Source organism: Geotrypetes seraphini, chromosome 4 (assembly GCF_902459505.1).
Source record: "Geotrypetes seraphini chromosome 4, aGeoSer1.1, whole genome shotgun sequence".
Taxonomy (NCBI): Eukaryota; Metazoa; Chordata; class Amphibia; order Gymnophiona; family Dermophiidae; genus Geotrypetes; species Geotrypetes seraphini.
In genome coordinates this window covers 192481421-192497043 of record NC_047087.1, presented here as the reverse complement: position 1 = coordinate 192497043, position 15623 = coordinate 192481421, and the positions used below count along the sequence as shown (strand labels likewise).

Here is a 15623-nt window from a genome sequence, read left to right as displayed (position 1 = left end):
CACTAAAGTGAACCCTTATTGAGTTGGTTTTAACACCTGACTCTGACAAGTGTAGAAGGTATTCAAGCAATTTTTTGTGAAGGACAGGACAAAAGGCTCTGCCCTTAACACCAGATAGAAAATCTCTTCCATTTGGAACCATAGGACCTCCTAATGGATTTTCTCCTGAAAGCGAGCAGGACCCAGGAGACACTCATAGGTCAGTTGAATGAGTCTACCACTAACCTCTCAACATTCAACCTGTGAGGGCCAGGGACTAAAGGCTAGGATGTATAAGGGGATGAGATGATGAGAATCAGGAAACACTCCAGTCTCCACGGATCTTTAGAGACTAGCTCTAGAAAAGGGAACCATATCTATCTCAGCCAATAAGGAATGATCAGTATCATGGTTCCTCTCAGTAGAGGAGAAAGGCCACTGAGGCTAGTTTGCCATGAGATCCTAATCTGAAGCAGACTGAGGAACTTTCTTGTTTAGGTTAGTGGCGAAAAGATGTAGGAAGGGGGTGTCCCACTCTTGAAAGATTATCTGGGCTATGTCTAGAGACCACTTGTGAGTTATACTGTATTTTCCTGCCAGATACATGATCTGTGCATTATCCCATATGAGATGACCCATTTCCAAGTTCTGACTGCTTCCTGACACAGGAGATATGACCCTGTGCTTCTCTACTTGTTGACATTGTACATCATAACCCGATTGTCTGAATGAGAATAAGCTGGTCTTTTATAGCATTCCAGGTCACACTTAGCTCTATCTACATGAGCTCCTAATCTCACGCTGACTGCATCTGTCATAAGGCTTTTCTGAATTAGAGGTAAGTTATGACAGAATCAACATCCTGTAGGTTCTCCCTGCCCTGCGATCATTGGAAGACAGGGCCCATTGATCTTGCCTTAAACTGAGGCATGCCATAAGAGTTACCTGGATCTCATGGCCTAGCATCCTCAATATTTTCCTGACACTGGTAACTACTAAAATCAGGAACTCTACCCCCATTTTAAATGAAATGTGCAAGCTCCTATGAACGCCAATCGTTGAGATGGGCACAGCTGAGATCTGGGATAATTTATGATGAATCCCAGTAACTGCAGCACCCAAATGGTCATACACAGATTCGTTTGCCACTTCCTCTCATATACTTTTCACTAGTCAATCATCTAAGTCGGAAAAATGTGCACCCCCCAGTCTGCATAGCAATACTACAATGACTTCTAGGCATTTTGTGAAGACCCTGTGTGTGAATATGAAGACAAAAGGCAATATGTGGTACTAGTAAAGGTGCTTTCCTATTCAAAATCATAAATATTTCCTATGACTAGGAAGTATCTGTATATGGGTATAGGCATTCTTTAAGAAAGTATAACCAGTTTCCTTTGCGAATCAGATCATACTGAACTTTTGTCTGGCCAGACAGCTGTTCAGAGCCCTCAGGTTTAAGATGGGATGAAATTCCCCCATCATCTTTGTGTTCAGGAAACACATGAAGTAAAATCCCTTCCTCCTTTTTCTTGATGGTACAGGCTAGACCAGTGGTTCCCAACCCTGTCCTGGAAGACCACCAGGCCAATCGGGTTTTCAGGCTAGCCCTAATTAATATGCATGAGAGAGATTTGCATATAATGGAAGTGACAGGCATGTAAATCTACTCCATGCATATTCATTAGGGCTAGCCTGAAAACCTGATTGGCCTTGTGGTCCTCTAGGACAGGGTTGGGAACCACTGGGCTAGACCACATTGGCCTCTAAGAGGGAAGAGAGTTCTTTTGTAAGCAATTCCTGATGATGAAGAGTTCAACGTTGATCATCTCCTTGAGCAATTTGGAGGAATCATAAGAACATAAGCAATGCCTCCGCTGGGTCAGACCTGACGTCCATCGTGCCCAGAAGTCCGCTCACGCGGCGGCCCAACAGGTCCAGGACCTGTGCAGTAATCCTCTATCTATACCCCTCTATCCCCTTTTCCAGCAGGAAATTGTCCAATCCTTTCTTGAACTCCAGTACCGTACTCTGCCCTATTACGCCCTCTGGAAGGTGTCTACCACACATTGGGTAAAGAACCTCCTAGCATTCATTTTGAATCTGTCCCCTTTCAACTTTTCCGAGTGCCCTCTTGTTCTTTTATTTTTCGAAAGTTTAAAGAATCAGTCCCTCTCCACTCTCTCTATGCCCTTCATGATCTTGTAAGTCTCTATCTTATCCCCTCTAAGTCTCCTCTTCTCCAGGGAAAAGAGTCCCAGTTTCTCCAATCTCTCAGCGTATGAAAGGTTTTCCATACCTTTTATCAGACATGTCGCTCTCCTCTGAACCCTCTCGAGTAACGCCATATCTTTCTTAAGGTACAGCGACCAATACTGGAAGCAGTATTCCAGATGCGGACGCACCATTGCCCGATACAATGGCAGGATAACTTCTTTCGTTCTGGTAGTTATACCCTTCTTGATTATACCTAGCATTCTATTCGCTCTCTTAGCGGCCGCTGCGCTCTGTGCCTTTAGCTTCATTGTCATGTCCACCATTACCCCCAAGTCCCTTTCTTGGGTACTCTCTTTCAATAACATCCCTCCCATCATATAGCTGTACCTCGGGTTTCTGCTTCCTACATGTAGTACTTTACATTTCTCAACGTTGAACTTCATCTGCCATCTCGTCGCCCATTCCCCTAGTTTGTTCAAGCCCCTTTGCAATTCTTCGCAGTCCTCTTTAGTCCGAGCTCCACTAAATAGTTTGGTGTCGTCTGCAAATTTTACTATCTCACACTTCATCCCTGTTTCTAGATCATTTATAAATATATTAAATAGCAGAGGCCCAAGCACCGAGCCCTGCAGGACACCACTCGTGACCCTCCTCCAGTCCGAGCAGTAGCCCTTCACTCCTACCCTCTGTTTCCTACCCGCCAACCAGTTTCTGATCCATCTATGTACATCTCCTTCCACCCCATGGTTCTTCAGTTTCCGATGAAGGCATTCATGGGGTACCTTGTCAAAGGCTTTTTGGAAATCTAGATATATGATGTCTAGGGGGTCTTCTCTGTCCATCCGTTTGTTAATTCCTTCGAAGAAGTGCAATAAGTTCGTTAGGCATGATCTCCCCTTGCAGAAACCATGTTGGCTGGTTATCAGAAGTTTGTTTCTTTCAAAATGTTCATCAATGTTTTCTTTTATCAGTGCTTCCGCCAGTTTCCCCTGAACTGAGGTCAGACTCACCGGTCTATAGTTTCCCAGATCACCTCTTGATCTCTTTTTAAAGATGGGCGTAACATTGGCTATCTTCCAATCCTCTGGAATCATGCCTGTTTTCAGGGATAGATTGCAAATTTGCTGCTGTAGTTCCGCTATCTCCTCCTTTAGTTCCTTCAGAACCCTTGGATGGATTCCGTCTGGACCCATGGATTTGTCAGTTTTTAATTTTTCTATCTGCCTGCGTATGTCTTCCATGGATGTTAATTTTTCTGCTTGATCTCCATTGAAGATTTGCTCAGGTTCCGGTATGTTGGATGTGTCTTCATTTGTAAATACAGACGAAAAGAACACGTTAAGTCTTTCTGCTACTTCTTTCTTCTCCTTCACCACTCCCTTCCTGTCTCTGTCATCCAGCGGTCCCACCTCCTCCCTATCTGGCTGTTTCCCTTTAACATATTTAAAGAAAGGTTTGAAATTTCGTGCTTCCCTGGCTAGCCTCTCTTCATACTCTCTTTTGGCTTTTTGAACCACACGGTGACATTCTTTTTGATACTTCCTGTGCTCTTTCCAGTTCCCCTCAGTTTTGTCCTTTTTCCATTTCTTGAATGAATTTTTCTTATTTCCTATCGCTTCCTTCACTATTTTAGTTATCCACGCCGGGTCTTTTGTTCAACTTTTTTTGCACCCCTTTCTGAACCTGGGGATATACAGATTTTGCGCCTCGCTCACTGTGCCCTTGAAAAAAGACCAGGCATGTTCTACCATTTGCCATTTCTTGGAAGTGTTCCTAAGTTTCTTCCTTACCATTTTCCTCATTGCTTTGTAGTTTCCTTTACTTTAGTTGAAAGTTGTCGCTATGGTTCTCTTTCCTTTCAGTATTCCTACTTCAACCTTGAACTTGATCATATTATGATCGCTGTTTCCCAAAGGTCCCACTACTTCCACTTCCTTTGCAGGTCCCCTTAACCCATTTAGGATTAGATCCAGAATGGCATTTCCTCTCGTTGGTTCTCTAACAAGCTGCTCCATGAAGCAATCTTGTGTAGCCTCCAGGAATTCTATCTCCCTAGCGCATTTTGAGCTTCCAAGACTCCAGTCTATCCTGGGATAGTTGAAGTCTCCCATAATAACCGTGTTACCGCTTTTGCATTCTCGCTTCATCTCGGCTTCCATTTCTTCATCGATATTCCTGGTTTGCCCGGGTGGACGATAGTATAGGCCCATCTTTATTTCAGGCCCTTTCCTTCCCAGTATTTTGACCCATAGCAATTCCAGCTTGTTGGTCATCTCTGCTGTGTCCATTCTTGTCGATTGTATGCTTTCCAATTGAAGACTGTAACCTAACCTAACCAGACTATCTTCAGAGTCCACTGGTCTGAGGTTATAAGGGGCCACACGATAGTATAGGCCCATCTTTATTTCAGGCCCTATCCTTCCCGGTATTTTGACCCATAGCGATTCCAGCTTGTTGGTCGTCTCTGCTGTGTCCATTCTTGTCGATTGTATGCTTTCCAGTTGAAGACTGTAACCTAACCAGACTATCTTCAGAGTCCACTGGTCTGAGGTTATAAGGGGCCACACCTTTGCTTGAAAAAAAATTCAGTTTCTCTCCTATTAGAATGTTATCCAGGATGAAACAAAGACAATGGTCTCCCAGAGCCATTCTAAAGCTCATCCCTTGCTTTGACTGGGGAGTTGTCTGAGAATTTTGGGCCTTCTGCTGCCTTAGGTGGGAGCAAATTCCCTTGAATGTCAGGGAATGATGGGAAAGGAAAAGATACCTATGCCTTTGAGAATAGCAGGATCTTTGCTGCTTTTCATCATAACACCTCCTAGATGTGGATGCCAAGCTGAGAGTGGTCTTGGAGAGTATCTGAGTACTTCTTGATGAAATCTGCAGTCTCTTGCACTTTGTCATTAAAAAGAATGTCCGGGGGGGAGGGGGGATTCAAGATGGCGACGGAGCTAGTCGCATAGCTGGAGGTTCTCCTTGCACCAGCAAATTAAATATTCCTAACTGCTTACCAACTTGCCTTTCAGTATGCCTAAGCGCAGCGAGAAACAGAGGGATGGTCTTCCTGCCTCCTTCGCCTCCTCACTATCGCGCCAGACAGCTATAACAACATTTGCTGTCCCGGTTGTTCAGGGCGCTCCAGTAAGCCGAGAGGGGTCGATCTCAGCTTCGGAAAGCGAAGTCTCGCTTAGCCCAGTTGGTCCGGGAGTTCCCCCACGCCCAGGGAGAATGTCAGGGATGCCGACGGCGCTACAGGAAGTGGTGGGGATGTCATTGACCTTGCCAGCACTGTTTGGCTTACCCCTGACCCTAGAGGCAGTTCCAGTCTCGCTGGACTCTTTACATCAAATGCCAGCTGCTGGGGGTCTAGGAATTCAGGGCGGTTCAGGGAATGAAACTTTTAATCCTGATATGGAGATTTCTGCTTCTTCTACTATTCCTGCTTCCCTTTTGACCCCGCTGAAGAAACCACCGGTGATTGATTTGGAAGCACTCTGGGAGGCTATCGAAAGCCTTCATAAGGTATGCTCCTATACTATACCAACTTTGCAAACTTCTTTATTACAGTTGAAAAATGTTGAGGGGAAAATTCAACATCAAGACCAGAGACTAAACAAAGTAAAAAACAGGTCTCTGATTTACAGAAATCTTCTAATCCTCAATTTAAAGATAAAGCAATGTTGTTTAGGAGAGAATCTGGAGAATGCAAATAAATCTAAGACTAATTAACTTTCTAGTCACCAGATTACAATCACCTAAGGAACTTTTTCATCAGTTCTTAACATCGGTCTTAAAGTATTCAGAGACTTCAATGCCTCCTCTACAGAAATTATACTATTTGAATATTCCTAAAGGAAAGAATCAGGACTTGGAAAATCAACAAATAGAACTAGATATAACAAATATTCTTGAGTCCTCTTATCCTGAAATTTCTGAAAGGGCTACATTGCTTGTGACCTTTGTTTTTTTACAGGACAAGGAAGCAGTTCTTCGTCTGTTCTTTAGGACTGAGATTGTTGAATTTTATGGTTCAAAAATAGCTATATTTCCGGATGTTTCCAAATGGACGCAATTACGTCGTAAAAAATTTCTGATGTTATGTCAATCTGTATTGGGTTTGGGAGCTACCTTTCAGCTGTGTTTTCCGTGTAAATGTTGTATTACTCATCAAGCAAATAGATATGTTTTTTATGAACCTGATCAATTACAATTTTTTTTAGAAGGTAAAGCGGCTTCCGTTACTCCTCAGATGCCCGTTGAAGTCACCGGCCAGACCGTATAGACAGATACAACCGATATGCTCTGTATTATGTTATGAATATTGAATTTTTCTTTGTATAATCAACTACCCTTGATAAGTGCTTGATCCTCTCTCCTCAATAGTGGACTATTATCATGGTACCGTATATGTATTATTTAATGTTTTATTATTTCTTCTTTGGGATTGTTATTTTTCTTAATCAAAGAATTTCTTTGGATGTAAAATGAAATATAAAAAAAAAAAAAAAAAAAAAGAATGTCCACCAACTTCTGTACTGCCTGAGGTTTGAGAAATGCAGTTAGGTGAGCCTATACATACCAATCCTTGTAGTATAGGACCTGGATGCTATACCCAAATTATGTACTTTCCTCACACTCACCTTTCAAGTTTCAAGTTTATTAAAATTTTGTTATACCGCCAGATCAGATTTCAAGATGGTGTACATCAAAAGGTTAAAAAGTACAAATATTTAAAAATACAAGTTGTGGTTTGTCATACATAGACTTAACAAAAACAAACGGACAAACTGGAACAAGAGGGAATTGATAGAACTAAATTATTTAAAATAGAAAGCACAAGTGGAAAGAACACCAGGAGAGGGAGCTTTTGGCAGGTAAATCAGTAAAGTTCAAGGTGGTCACATCCTTAACAGGATTGTTAAACATTAAAAACGTCTTTAAACAGGTAAGTTTTTAATTTGGACTTAAAGTCAGACACTGACGTGTCCTCTCTTAGATAATTCGGTGTGGTGTACCAGAGGGTAAGAGCTGTAATTGAGAAAATGTTTGAGCGCATTGTGTTAATGTGTCTCAGGGAAGGAATGGCAAGGAGGTTTTGAGATATGGAGAGGAGGGACCTTTGGAGGGTGTATGGAATAAGCAATCTATTCAAGAAGTCAGGGGAATTGGCAGAATGGATTTTGAATGCTAATAAGAGGATTTTATATGCTATTCTGTGTTCAAAAGAAAGCCAGTGAGCCTTAATGAGCAGTGGCGTAATGTGGTCATATTTTTTAGCGTTGAATATAACTTTGATTGGGGTATTTTGCACGATCTGCAAACGTTTTAGTTCCTTTTGGGTTATGCCTTTATAGAAGGAATTACAGTAATCTAGGTGCAAAATTATCAATGAATGAATTAAGATATTAATGGATGATGGGTCAACTAATTTGGAAAGTGAACGTATCATATGTAGTCTTTGAAAGCAGCTTTGGACTACAGTGCTAATTTGGCTTTGGTAAGTTAGTTCTGCATCAAATGCGACACCTAGAAGTTTAAGTGTACGGACTGTTTGCAGGGGAATTGGTGAAACTGAGATAGGGGTAGATAAGGATTGGCCCTCTCTTACTGGAAAGATCATAACCTTTGTCTTACTGTTATTTAGGGCTAACATTTTAGCAACAAGCCAGTAATGTATTTTTTTCAAGATTTTGATTAATGAGGGATATATCTTCTGGGTTGTTAAGATCAATTTGATGGACTAACTGGATATCATCAGCGTATGCGAATATGGTGAACCCTATGGATTAGCTGGTATAGTTCCTCAGCCTTCCTACCGTGGGAGAATATCTATGGACTCCCCCCTACTACATATAGTGTTCTGAAAGTATAAGCTCATTAAGACCCAAAAGAAGCTATATGGGATGCTAATATAGCATTCTGAAAAATCTTCTTCCCAAAAGATTCCAAGGAACTAGCCTTCTTCCCCGGGAACACCAAGGAATGAGTCTTAGTACTCTTGGCTCTTTTGATGGCAGATTCAACCACCATGGAATGGTGAGGAAGTTGGAGCTTCACAAATTTCAGAGCCTTCTGGACTCTATATATGAGTCGACCTTCTTATCAGCTTGCTGAACAGAAGGAGGAAGTGTCTTCCAAATCTTCCATCTGTACTAGATTCAAGATTCTGTGCACAGGGACCATCACAGCCTCCTTCTGGAGGTTATTGAACTTCAGGATGATTAACGTTTCAGTCTTGATGTTATCCTCAGTTTCTAATTCACGGTCTTAACCATTTCCAGCACAAATTAAAAGGAGGAGATCTCACCGGGGAGACTTTTTCTGTCACATAGAGGAGGGGAGTCTAAGGGAAAACCAAGGGATTCCTCCTACAAGAGGATCTCAGGAGCAGTTTAGAGTCAGACTCATAGAAACTCCCTGGGAGATGTCTGAGTCTGTACTTGTCTTGAACTATTGACACCAGGGTCAGGCCTGGACATGGGGCATCAAGGCACCATGGATTCCTTACACATCAAGGGAGCTTTCTCCCCTGAAACGGACATTGATTTCAGTGCCCTTGAGACCTCAGTGTTGATGCACTACTTGCAGACAGTGTGTGGGCCCCTAGGATAGATACTACAGCTTCATGTTGAGATAGGAGGTGCTCCATCTGCTCCTAGATCAGGTCCTTAAGCCTCTCCTTGATGGTTTCCAATGATGAAGGCTGGGCCTCAGCTGATAGGGCGACATCCTTCAAAATCCCTTGATGTATCGGTGATCTTGTCTCAGCTTGATGGAGGGCTGTCGCGCACCTCATCCCATTCTTCAAGCGTACCTGAGAACTTGGTACCTCAATGCTGTCTAGGATGCCAATGTTTATGGATTGGACTTAGCACCAAAAATCCTTTTGTACTGCTTCTCTCAACCTTCAATGTCTCTTCTTGATATCTGCAGAGTTTACAAGAAGAGGAAGTATAATCAGGTTCCAGACAATGTAGGTATCAATTGTGGATATTTGTAACAGTCATGTTTCTGCTGCACTGGGTGCTCTTTTTATAACCATTAATTTTCTGGAATATATCTGGAAAAATGGCCACAGCAAAATCAAAATCAATTGTGGAAAACTGAGCCCTTTCAAAGCCTAAGAAGGCCTAGTGGGTTGCAGAAAACATTAAAATGCCAAAAACCTACTTAAGGATGTTACAGGGTAAAGCTCCCACACGACAAGAATTACACACTGAAAAGCACACAATGGTAGAAACCAAAGCAAATTGAAGTAAAACATTCTCTGATGTAAGCTGTGGAAGACAATGGAAAGAAATTCAACTTGCTCCTCAGAAAAAAAATCAAAACTAATCTGGTCCTGCGTGATGGCAACAGATGAGAAGATGCACAGATGTGCAGTGAGCTACTTCCAAAATAATTTGCTGTGGAGTGTTCCCACACAAGTTCTGTCAGGTGATATCACTCAGAAGTAAGATTATCGCCATCCTGCTTATCCTTGCAGAATCTCATTTGCATATTCCCATTCAAGCTTAAATTTAACATACAGTCTCAGCAGAGAAGCACTATAATCCTCAAATTCTACACATGGTTCCTTTGCTCCAGGTCGACTGTAAGGCACAGTAGACTGTACACTGAATATAAGTTGATAATGCAGTACCATTTACTACTAATCATTTCTATAGTGCTACTAGACATACGCAGCAATGTACATCAAAACATAGGAGAGAGTCCCTGCTAAAAAAAAAGCTTACAAACCAATACTCCATAGGATGTACAGTACTCCTCCAAAGTTCCAGGAACCCCCACGAATTTCAAAAGTTTCAAGTTTATTAGTTATTTGATTAATCGCCTATCACAATTACTAAGCGATGTACAAATAATAACATACATTTCTAAAATGTACAAAAAATAAGAGGTAAACATTAACAACAATATAAAAATCATTAAAAACAGACAAATTAAAACAAGGTAATTAAAACATAACAAGGAAACAATGGGGTAGAAGGGGAAGAAATACAATTTATGATAGGAAAGAGAGAACGATTAAAGGTAAAATCCAAAAGGAATGGGAAAAACAAATAAATTATTGGAAATAAAAATGCACAAAAGAATAAAATAGAGAGCAGATAGAAAGAGCGATAAACATTTCAATTAGATATTGAAAGCATCTTTAAAAAGAAAGCTCTTAAGTTGGCTCTTGAATTTATCCAGATTCTTCTCCTCTCTTAAATAAAGTGGAAGTGAATTCCATGTCTGTGGTGCCGTAACAGTAAAAATGTATTGTCTTCGAGTATTTATGATTTTAAGAGTAGGAATGACCAATAAAAGTTGTTCATTAGATCTTAAAATTTTAGGAGAAGTATATGGAATTAAAGCTTTGTAAATAAAAGCTGGGGTTTTGTATAGTAATGATTTAAAAGTGAGTAAGGATAACTTATATAAAATTCGGTGTGCAACTGGGAGCCAATGTGTCTTTTGGAGTAACGGAGAGACATGATCGAACTTCTTGGCCCCCATAATTAATTTAATGGAAGCATTTTGGATAATCTGCAATCTTCTAATTTCTTTTTGAGCCATTCCCTTGAATAAAGCATTACAATAGTCAATTTTCGAAATAATCATTGAATGAATTAGTATATTTAATGATTTAGGACAAAGGAATTTTGAGATAGATCGTATTTGACGTAATCTGTAAAAAGTAGCCTTAACCACGTAACTGACGTGGTCGTGATAGGTTAGATTTTCATCTAAGATGACACCTAAAATCCGAATCTTGTTTATTTGTTTGAGCGCAACCCCTTGGATGTTAATGGGAACCGCAATTTTATGATTATCTTTCCAGGGGAAAAGTAAAGTGTTAGTTTTATTAATGTTTAAAGACAGTCTATTATTGTCAAGCCATAGATGAATCTGATTAAGTTGCTCATTGATAGCAGCAATTTCCGATGGACTGTTAGGGTCGAGAGGATGTAAAAGTTGTATGTCATCAGCGTAAGCAAATACTGAGAAGCCGATAGATTGACAGAGGGTCATAAGAGGAGAAAGAAAAATATTAAACAGGAGAGGAGACAGGAATAGAACCTTGTGGAATGCCATAGGAGACAGAAAAACTCGAGGAAGTAGAATCATTAAAAGAAACTATAGAGGTTCGATTGTCAAAGTAGGATCTAAACCAAAGAAGGACCTGCTCAGAGATGCCTATGGATTGTAATCTATTCAATAAAAGATTATGATCAACTTTGTCAAAAGCTGCAGAAAGGTCAAGTGAAATCAGAAGAACAGAAGAATGGTGATCCAAGTGATAGAGTATTGAAGATGTCATACCTATCAGGGAATGTTCGGTAGAATGGTGTTGACGGAAACCTGTTTAGTTAGGGTGTAGAATATTTGTTTGTTCTATAAAGTTTGATATTTGATTAAAAACAATTTTCTCTGTTATTTTTGCAAGAAACGGGATATTTGCAATTGGCCTATAATTTGATATCTCTTCGATACTTATTTTGTGGTCTTTAACAATGGGGTGGATAATGGAGGTTTTCCAAGCCAATGGCATAATACTGTACTGTAGACTTTCATTAATCAAAAAAAGTATTAATGTCCGAAAAAACCACAAATGCGGTTTTTCACCTGTCAAAAGGCAGGGGAGACAGGAGAGGGCAGCTGAACAGGCAGGAGAGAACATAAGAGTTGCCGCTGCTGGGTCAGACCAGTGGTCCATCATGCCCAGCAGTCCGCTCACGTGGCGGCCCTTTTGGTCAAAGACCAGCGCCCTAACTGAGACTAGCCCTACCAGCATACATCCTTGTTCAGTAGGAACTTGTCTTGAATCCCTGGAGGGTGTTTTCCCCTACGACAGCCTCCGGGAGAGCATTCCAGTTTTCCACCACTCTCTGGGTGAAGAAGAACTTCCTTACGTTTGTACGGACTCTATCCCCTTTCAACTTTAAAGAGTGCCCTCTCATTCTCCCTACCTTGGAGAGGGTGAACAACCTGTCCTTATCTACTAAGTCTATTCCCTTCAGTACCTTGAATGTTTCGATCATGTCCCCTCTCAATCTCCTCTGTTCGAGGGAGAAGAGGCCCAGTTTCTCTAATCTTTTGCTGTACGGCAGCTCCTCCAACCCCATAACCATCTTAGTCGCTCTTCTCTGGACCCTCTCGAGTAGTACCACATCTTTCTTCATGTACAGCGACCAGTGCTAGACGCAGTATTCCAGGTGGTTCTAAAGAGGTTTGGACAACTTCCTGAAGAAGTTCATAAAAAATTATTAGCTAGGCAGTGGCGTACCAAGTGGGGGGTGAGGGGCAGTCCGCCCCAGGTGCACGCCCCAAGGGGTTGCACAGCCAGCCATCCTCCCTATTCTACTGCTGCTGCTTTCCTTAACCAGCAGCAGTGGCAGTAAATTTTAAATCAGGGGTGTCCGCAGCTCAGCTTGTGCTCCCTCCGGCGGGTGTTTAGTTTCTGGTCGGCTCCTCGCGTGATCTGCGGCTGCTTCGGAAGCGTTCCCTCTGCCATCACGACATCAGAGAGAAGGCTTCTGACGCAGCCACAGATCCCGTGAGGTATCGACGCCTGCGGCTTTGAATGGAAAACCAGCTACAGCAAGAAACCGGCCAGAAATGCTGTTACTGCACAGGGCAGTGAAGAAAAATGTTGCTGATGCACAGGGAAGGGGGAGAGAAATGCTGCTGCTGTACAGGGAAGTGGTGGGGAGAAATGCTGCTGCTGCACAGGGAAGGGGGAGAGAGAAATGCTGCTGCTGTAGCAGGGAGGAGAGAGAGGGAAGACGGGAGAAGGAAGACAAGATAGAGGAACCAGAGATGCCAAGTCTATGGGAAGGAGGTAAAGGAAAGAAGAGAAGGAGATACCAGACCATGGAGGGGGAGGGGGAGATGCCATGGCACGGGGGAGGGAAGGAGACAGATGCAAGACCAGGGGAAAGGAAGGAAGGAGGGAGGGAGAGAAAGGAAGAAGAGGAGATGCCAGATAATGGAGAGGGGAGGGGGATTTGGAAGGAGAGGAGATAGATGCCAGGGCATGGGGGAGGAAAGGGAAACTAAGGAGACAAATGCCAGATCAGAGGGGGAGGAGGTACCAGATCATGGAGGGAGAGAGATGCCAGGGCATGGGGGGAGGGAAAGATAGAGATGCCAGACCATGGTGTGGAGTGGGAAGGAAGGAAAGGAGAAGAGAGAGAGATGCCAAAGCAAAGGGGAGGGGGTAAAGACAGAAAAATGGAGAGGGGTGAAGTTGAAATTAATCATGTACAAAGGAGAGAAGGGGCACAGGATATTTAAGGGACCTAGAAAGAGGGAAGATGCCATATAGAAGAGAGACAGGACAGTGGATGGAAGGGGCAGAGAGAGTGTGGGCAGTAGATGGAAGGAGTAGAGAGAGAGGGCAGAAGCTGGGTGGATGGGGCAAAAGGGTATGCAGATGTTGCATGGAAGGGAGAGAGGCCAAATGCTGTATAGAAAGAAGAAAGCAAAGATGACTAAAGCAGAAATGACAAAGGTAGAAAGATTTTTTTTGTTGCTTTACTTTCTTATTTCTCATTATTTGTTTTATTTCTATTGTTAATTTGTAAAGTGGTGATTGCTCTGTATCAGTTTTTTAAAAATTTACATCTACTAGCTTTATATTTTGCACAGTATTAGGGGGCATGTAACTGTTTCTGTTGCATTGTATGCAGAGTCTGGTTTCTTGGCGGTTCAGCTTAACTTTTGTCTACATATTTCTATTTTTAGTTTGTGACCTCTTCCACAGGCAAAGGCAAACAAAGGAGATCCCCCCCTTTTTCAATCTCTTCATCCTCTTCTTTTTCTCCCCAACAGGCCAACCCTACGTCAACCCCTCACCTCGTCCTGAGGAACAGATTCCAGATTCTCCAAGAAGAAGCTGCCGACGACAAACAAGAACAGACCCAACACGAAGAACAGGAGCAGACCCAACAAGCAGCTCTATCTGATGACCGACTCCCCCCCCCCCCCCACAATGAAAGAAGCGCAGAGTAATAGTCATTGGGGACTCCATGCTGAGGGGCACCGAGGGACCAATCTGTAGACCGGATACACTCTCGAGAGAGGTTTGCTGTCTATCTGGAGCCAAGATACGGGACGTCACCACCAACCTGGGTAAACTACTCACACCTCATGACCATTTTCCTATGCTTCTTATCCACATAGGTACGAACAACACTGCAAGGAACACCCAGGAGACCATCGCCAGAGACTTCGGAGCCTTGGGTGTGAGGCTGAAGCAGACGGGTCCGCAGGTGTTCTTCTCTTCAATCCTCCCAGTCAGAGGCAAGGGAAGAGCCAGAGATGAATGTATCCTAAGAACCAACGAATGGCTACAAGGATGGTGTCGGGATATGAACTTTGGATTCCTGAATCATGGAGAGGCGCTACAAGGACTTCTGGGACCAGACGGACTCCACTTGACCAGCAAAGGTATGAACATCTTCGGACACCGACTAGCCCGCCTACTTCGTAGGGCTTTAAACTAGGTAAGTTGGGGGAGGGTACCTACTCATGTACTGATGCGGAAAGGAACTATCCTGATGGGATGAGTCGACACTCTGCTTCCAAGGTAAGGGCACACATAGCAAACAGTTCTCTAGGAGCCACACAGACTCAGGTGGAAAAAGCCTTACAGCGACCTAGAAAACACAATGTGTGGAGGGCCATGTATATTAATGCTCACAGTTTAGGCAATAAAATTCTAGAGCTGGAAACTGAAATAAGGGATGCCAACCTAGACGTGCTGGCAGTAACCAAAACATGGTTTATGGACTCACATGGGTGGGATATGACTATACCGGGGTACAATCTACTTCGTCGTGACAGAGAGGGCAGGTTAGGTGGTGGGGTAGCACTATACATTAAAGAAGACATCAAAACCACCAGGATCACAGATGTCAAATACACTGGGGAGTCCCTCTGGGTTAACCTGGCAAGAGGTGGCAATAAATGCCTGTTTCTTGGTGTGGTATACAGACCCCCAAGACAAATGGAAGACATGGACACGGAATTAATTGAGGACATAGAGAATATCACTCTACGGGGCGACACTGTACTGCTTGGGAACTTCAACATGCCTGATGCAGACTGGAACACATTTTCAGCAACCACCAGTAGCAGCAAGAGGCTTTTGGCCTCCATAAATGGTGCACAACTAAAACAGATGGTAACGGAGCCCACTAGGGCCCAGGCGATCCTTGACCTGGTACTCACCAACGGGGAAAGCGTCTCAGAGGTCTTGGTAGGAGATACGCTAGCCTCCAGCGACCATAACATGGTATGGTTCAACCTTAGGAAGGATTCTCTAAATCAATCACAAAAACAAAGGTACTTAACTTCCGGGGCACCGACTTCACACGCATGGGAGATTTCATCCATCAGACGCTGCAGGACCAAGCAGAGACCGGTAATGTGGAAGC

At 42.9% G+C, this 15623-nt stretch overlaps 1 protein-coding gene across 22 annotated transcripts in view; it reads right to left on the bottom strand.

Moving 5' to 3' along the window:
* The window catches only part of SORBS1 (sorbin and SH3 domain containing 1), a 510557-nt gene that overhangs the window by 25724 nt on the left and 469210 nt on the right, over positions 1 to 15623 (bottom strand). Inside the window, exon 31 of one of the 22 annotated variants that reach the window (XM_033940069.1) lies at positions 6836 to 9123. The exons of the other annotated variants lie outside the window; for them this stretch is intronic. Within the exon in view, the coding sequence (XP_033795960.1) occupies positions 9097 to 9123 (27 nt within the window). The 3' untranslated portion in view covers positions 6836 to 9096. Of the gene's footprint in view, positions 1 to 6835; positions 9124 to 15623 lie in introns of those variants that run through there. 22 annotated transcript variants of the gene reach the window in all.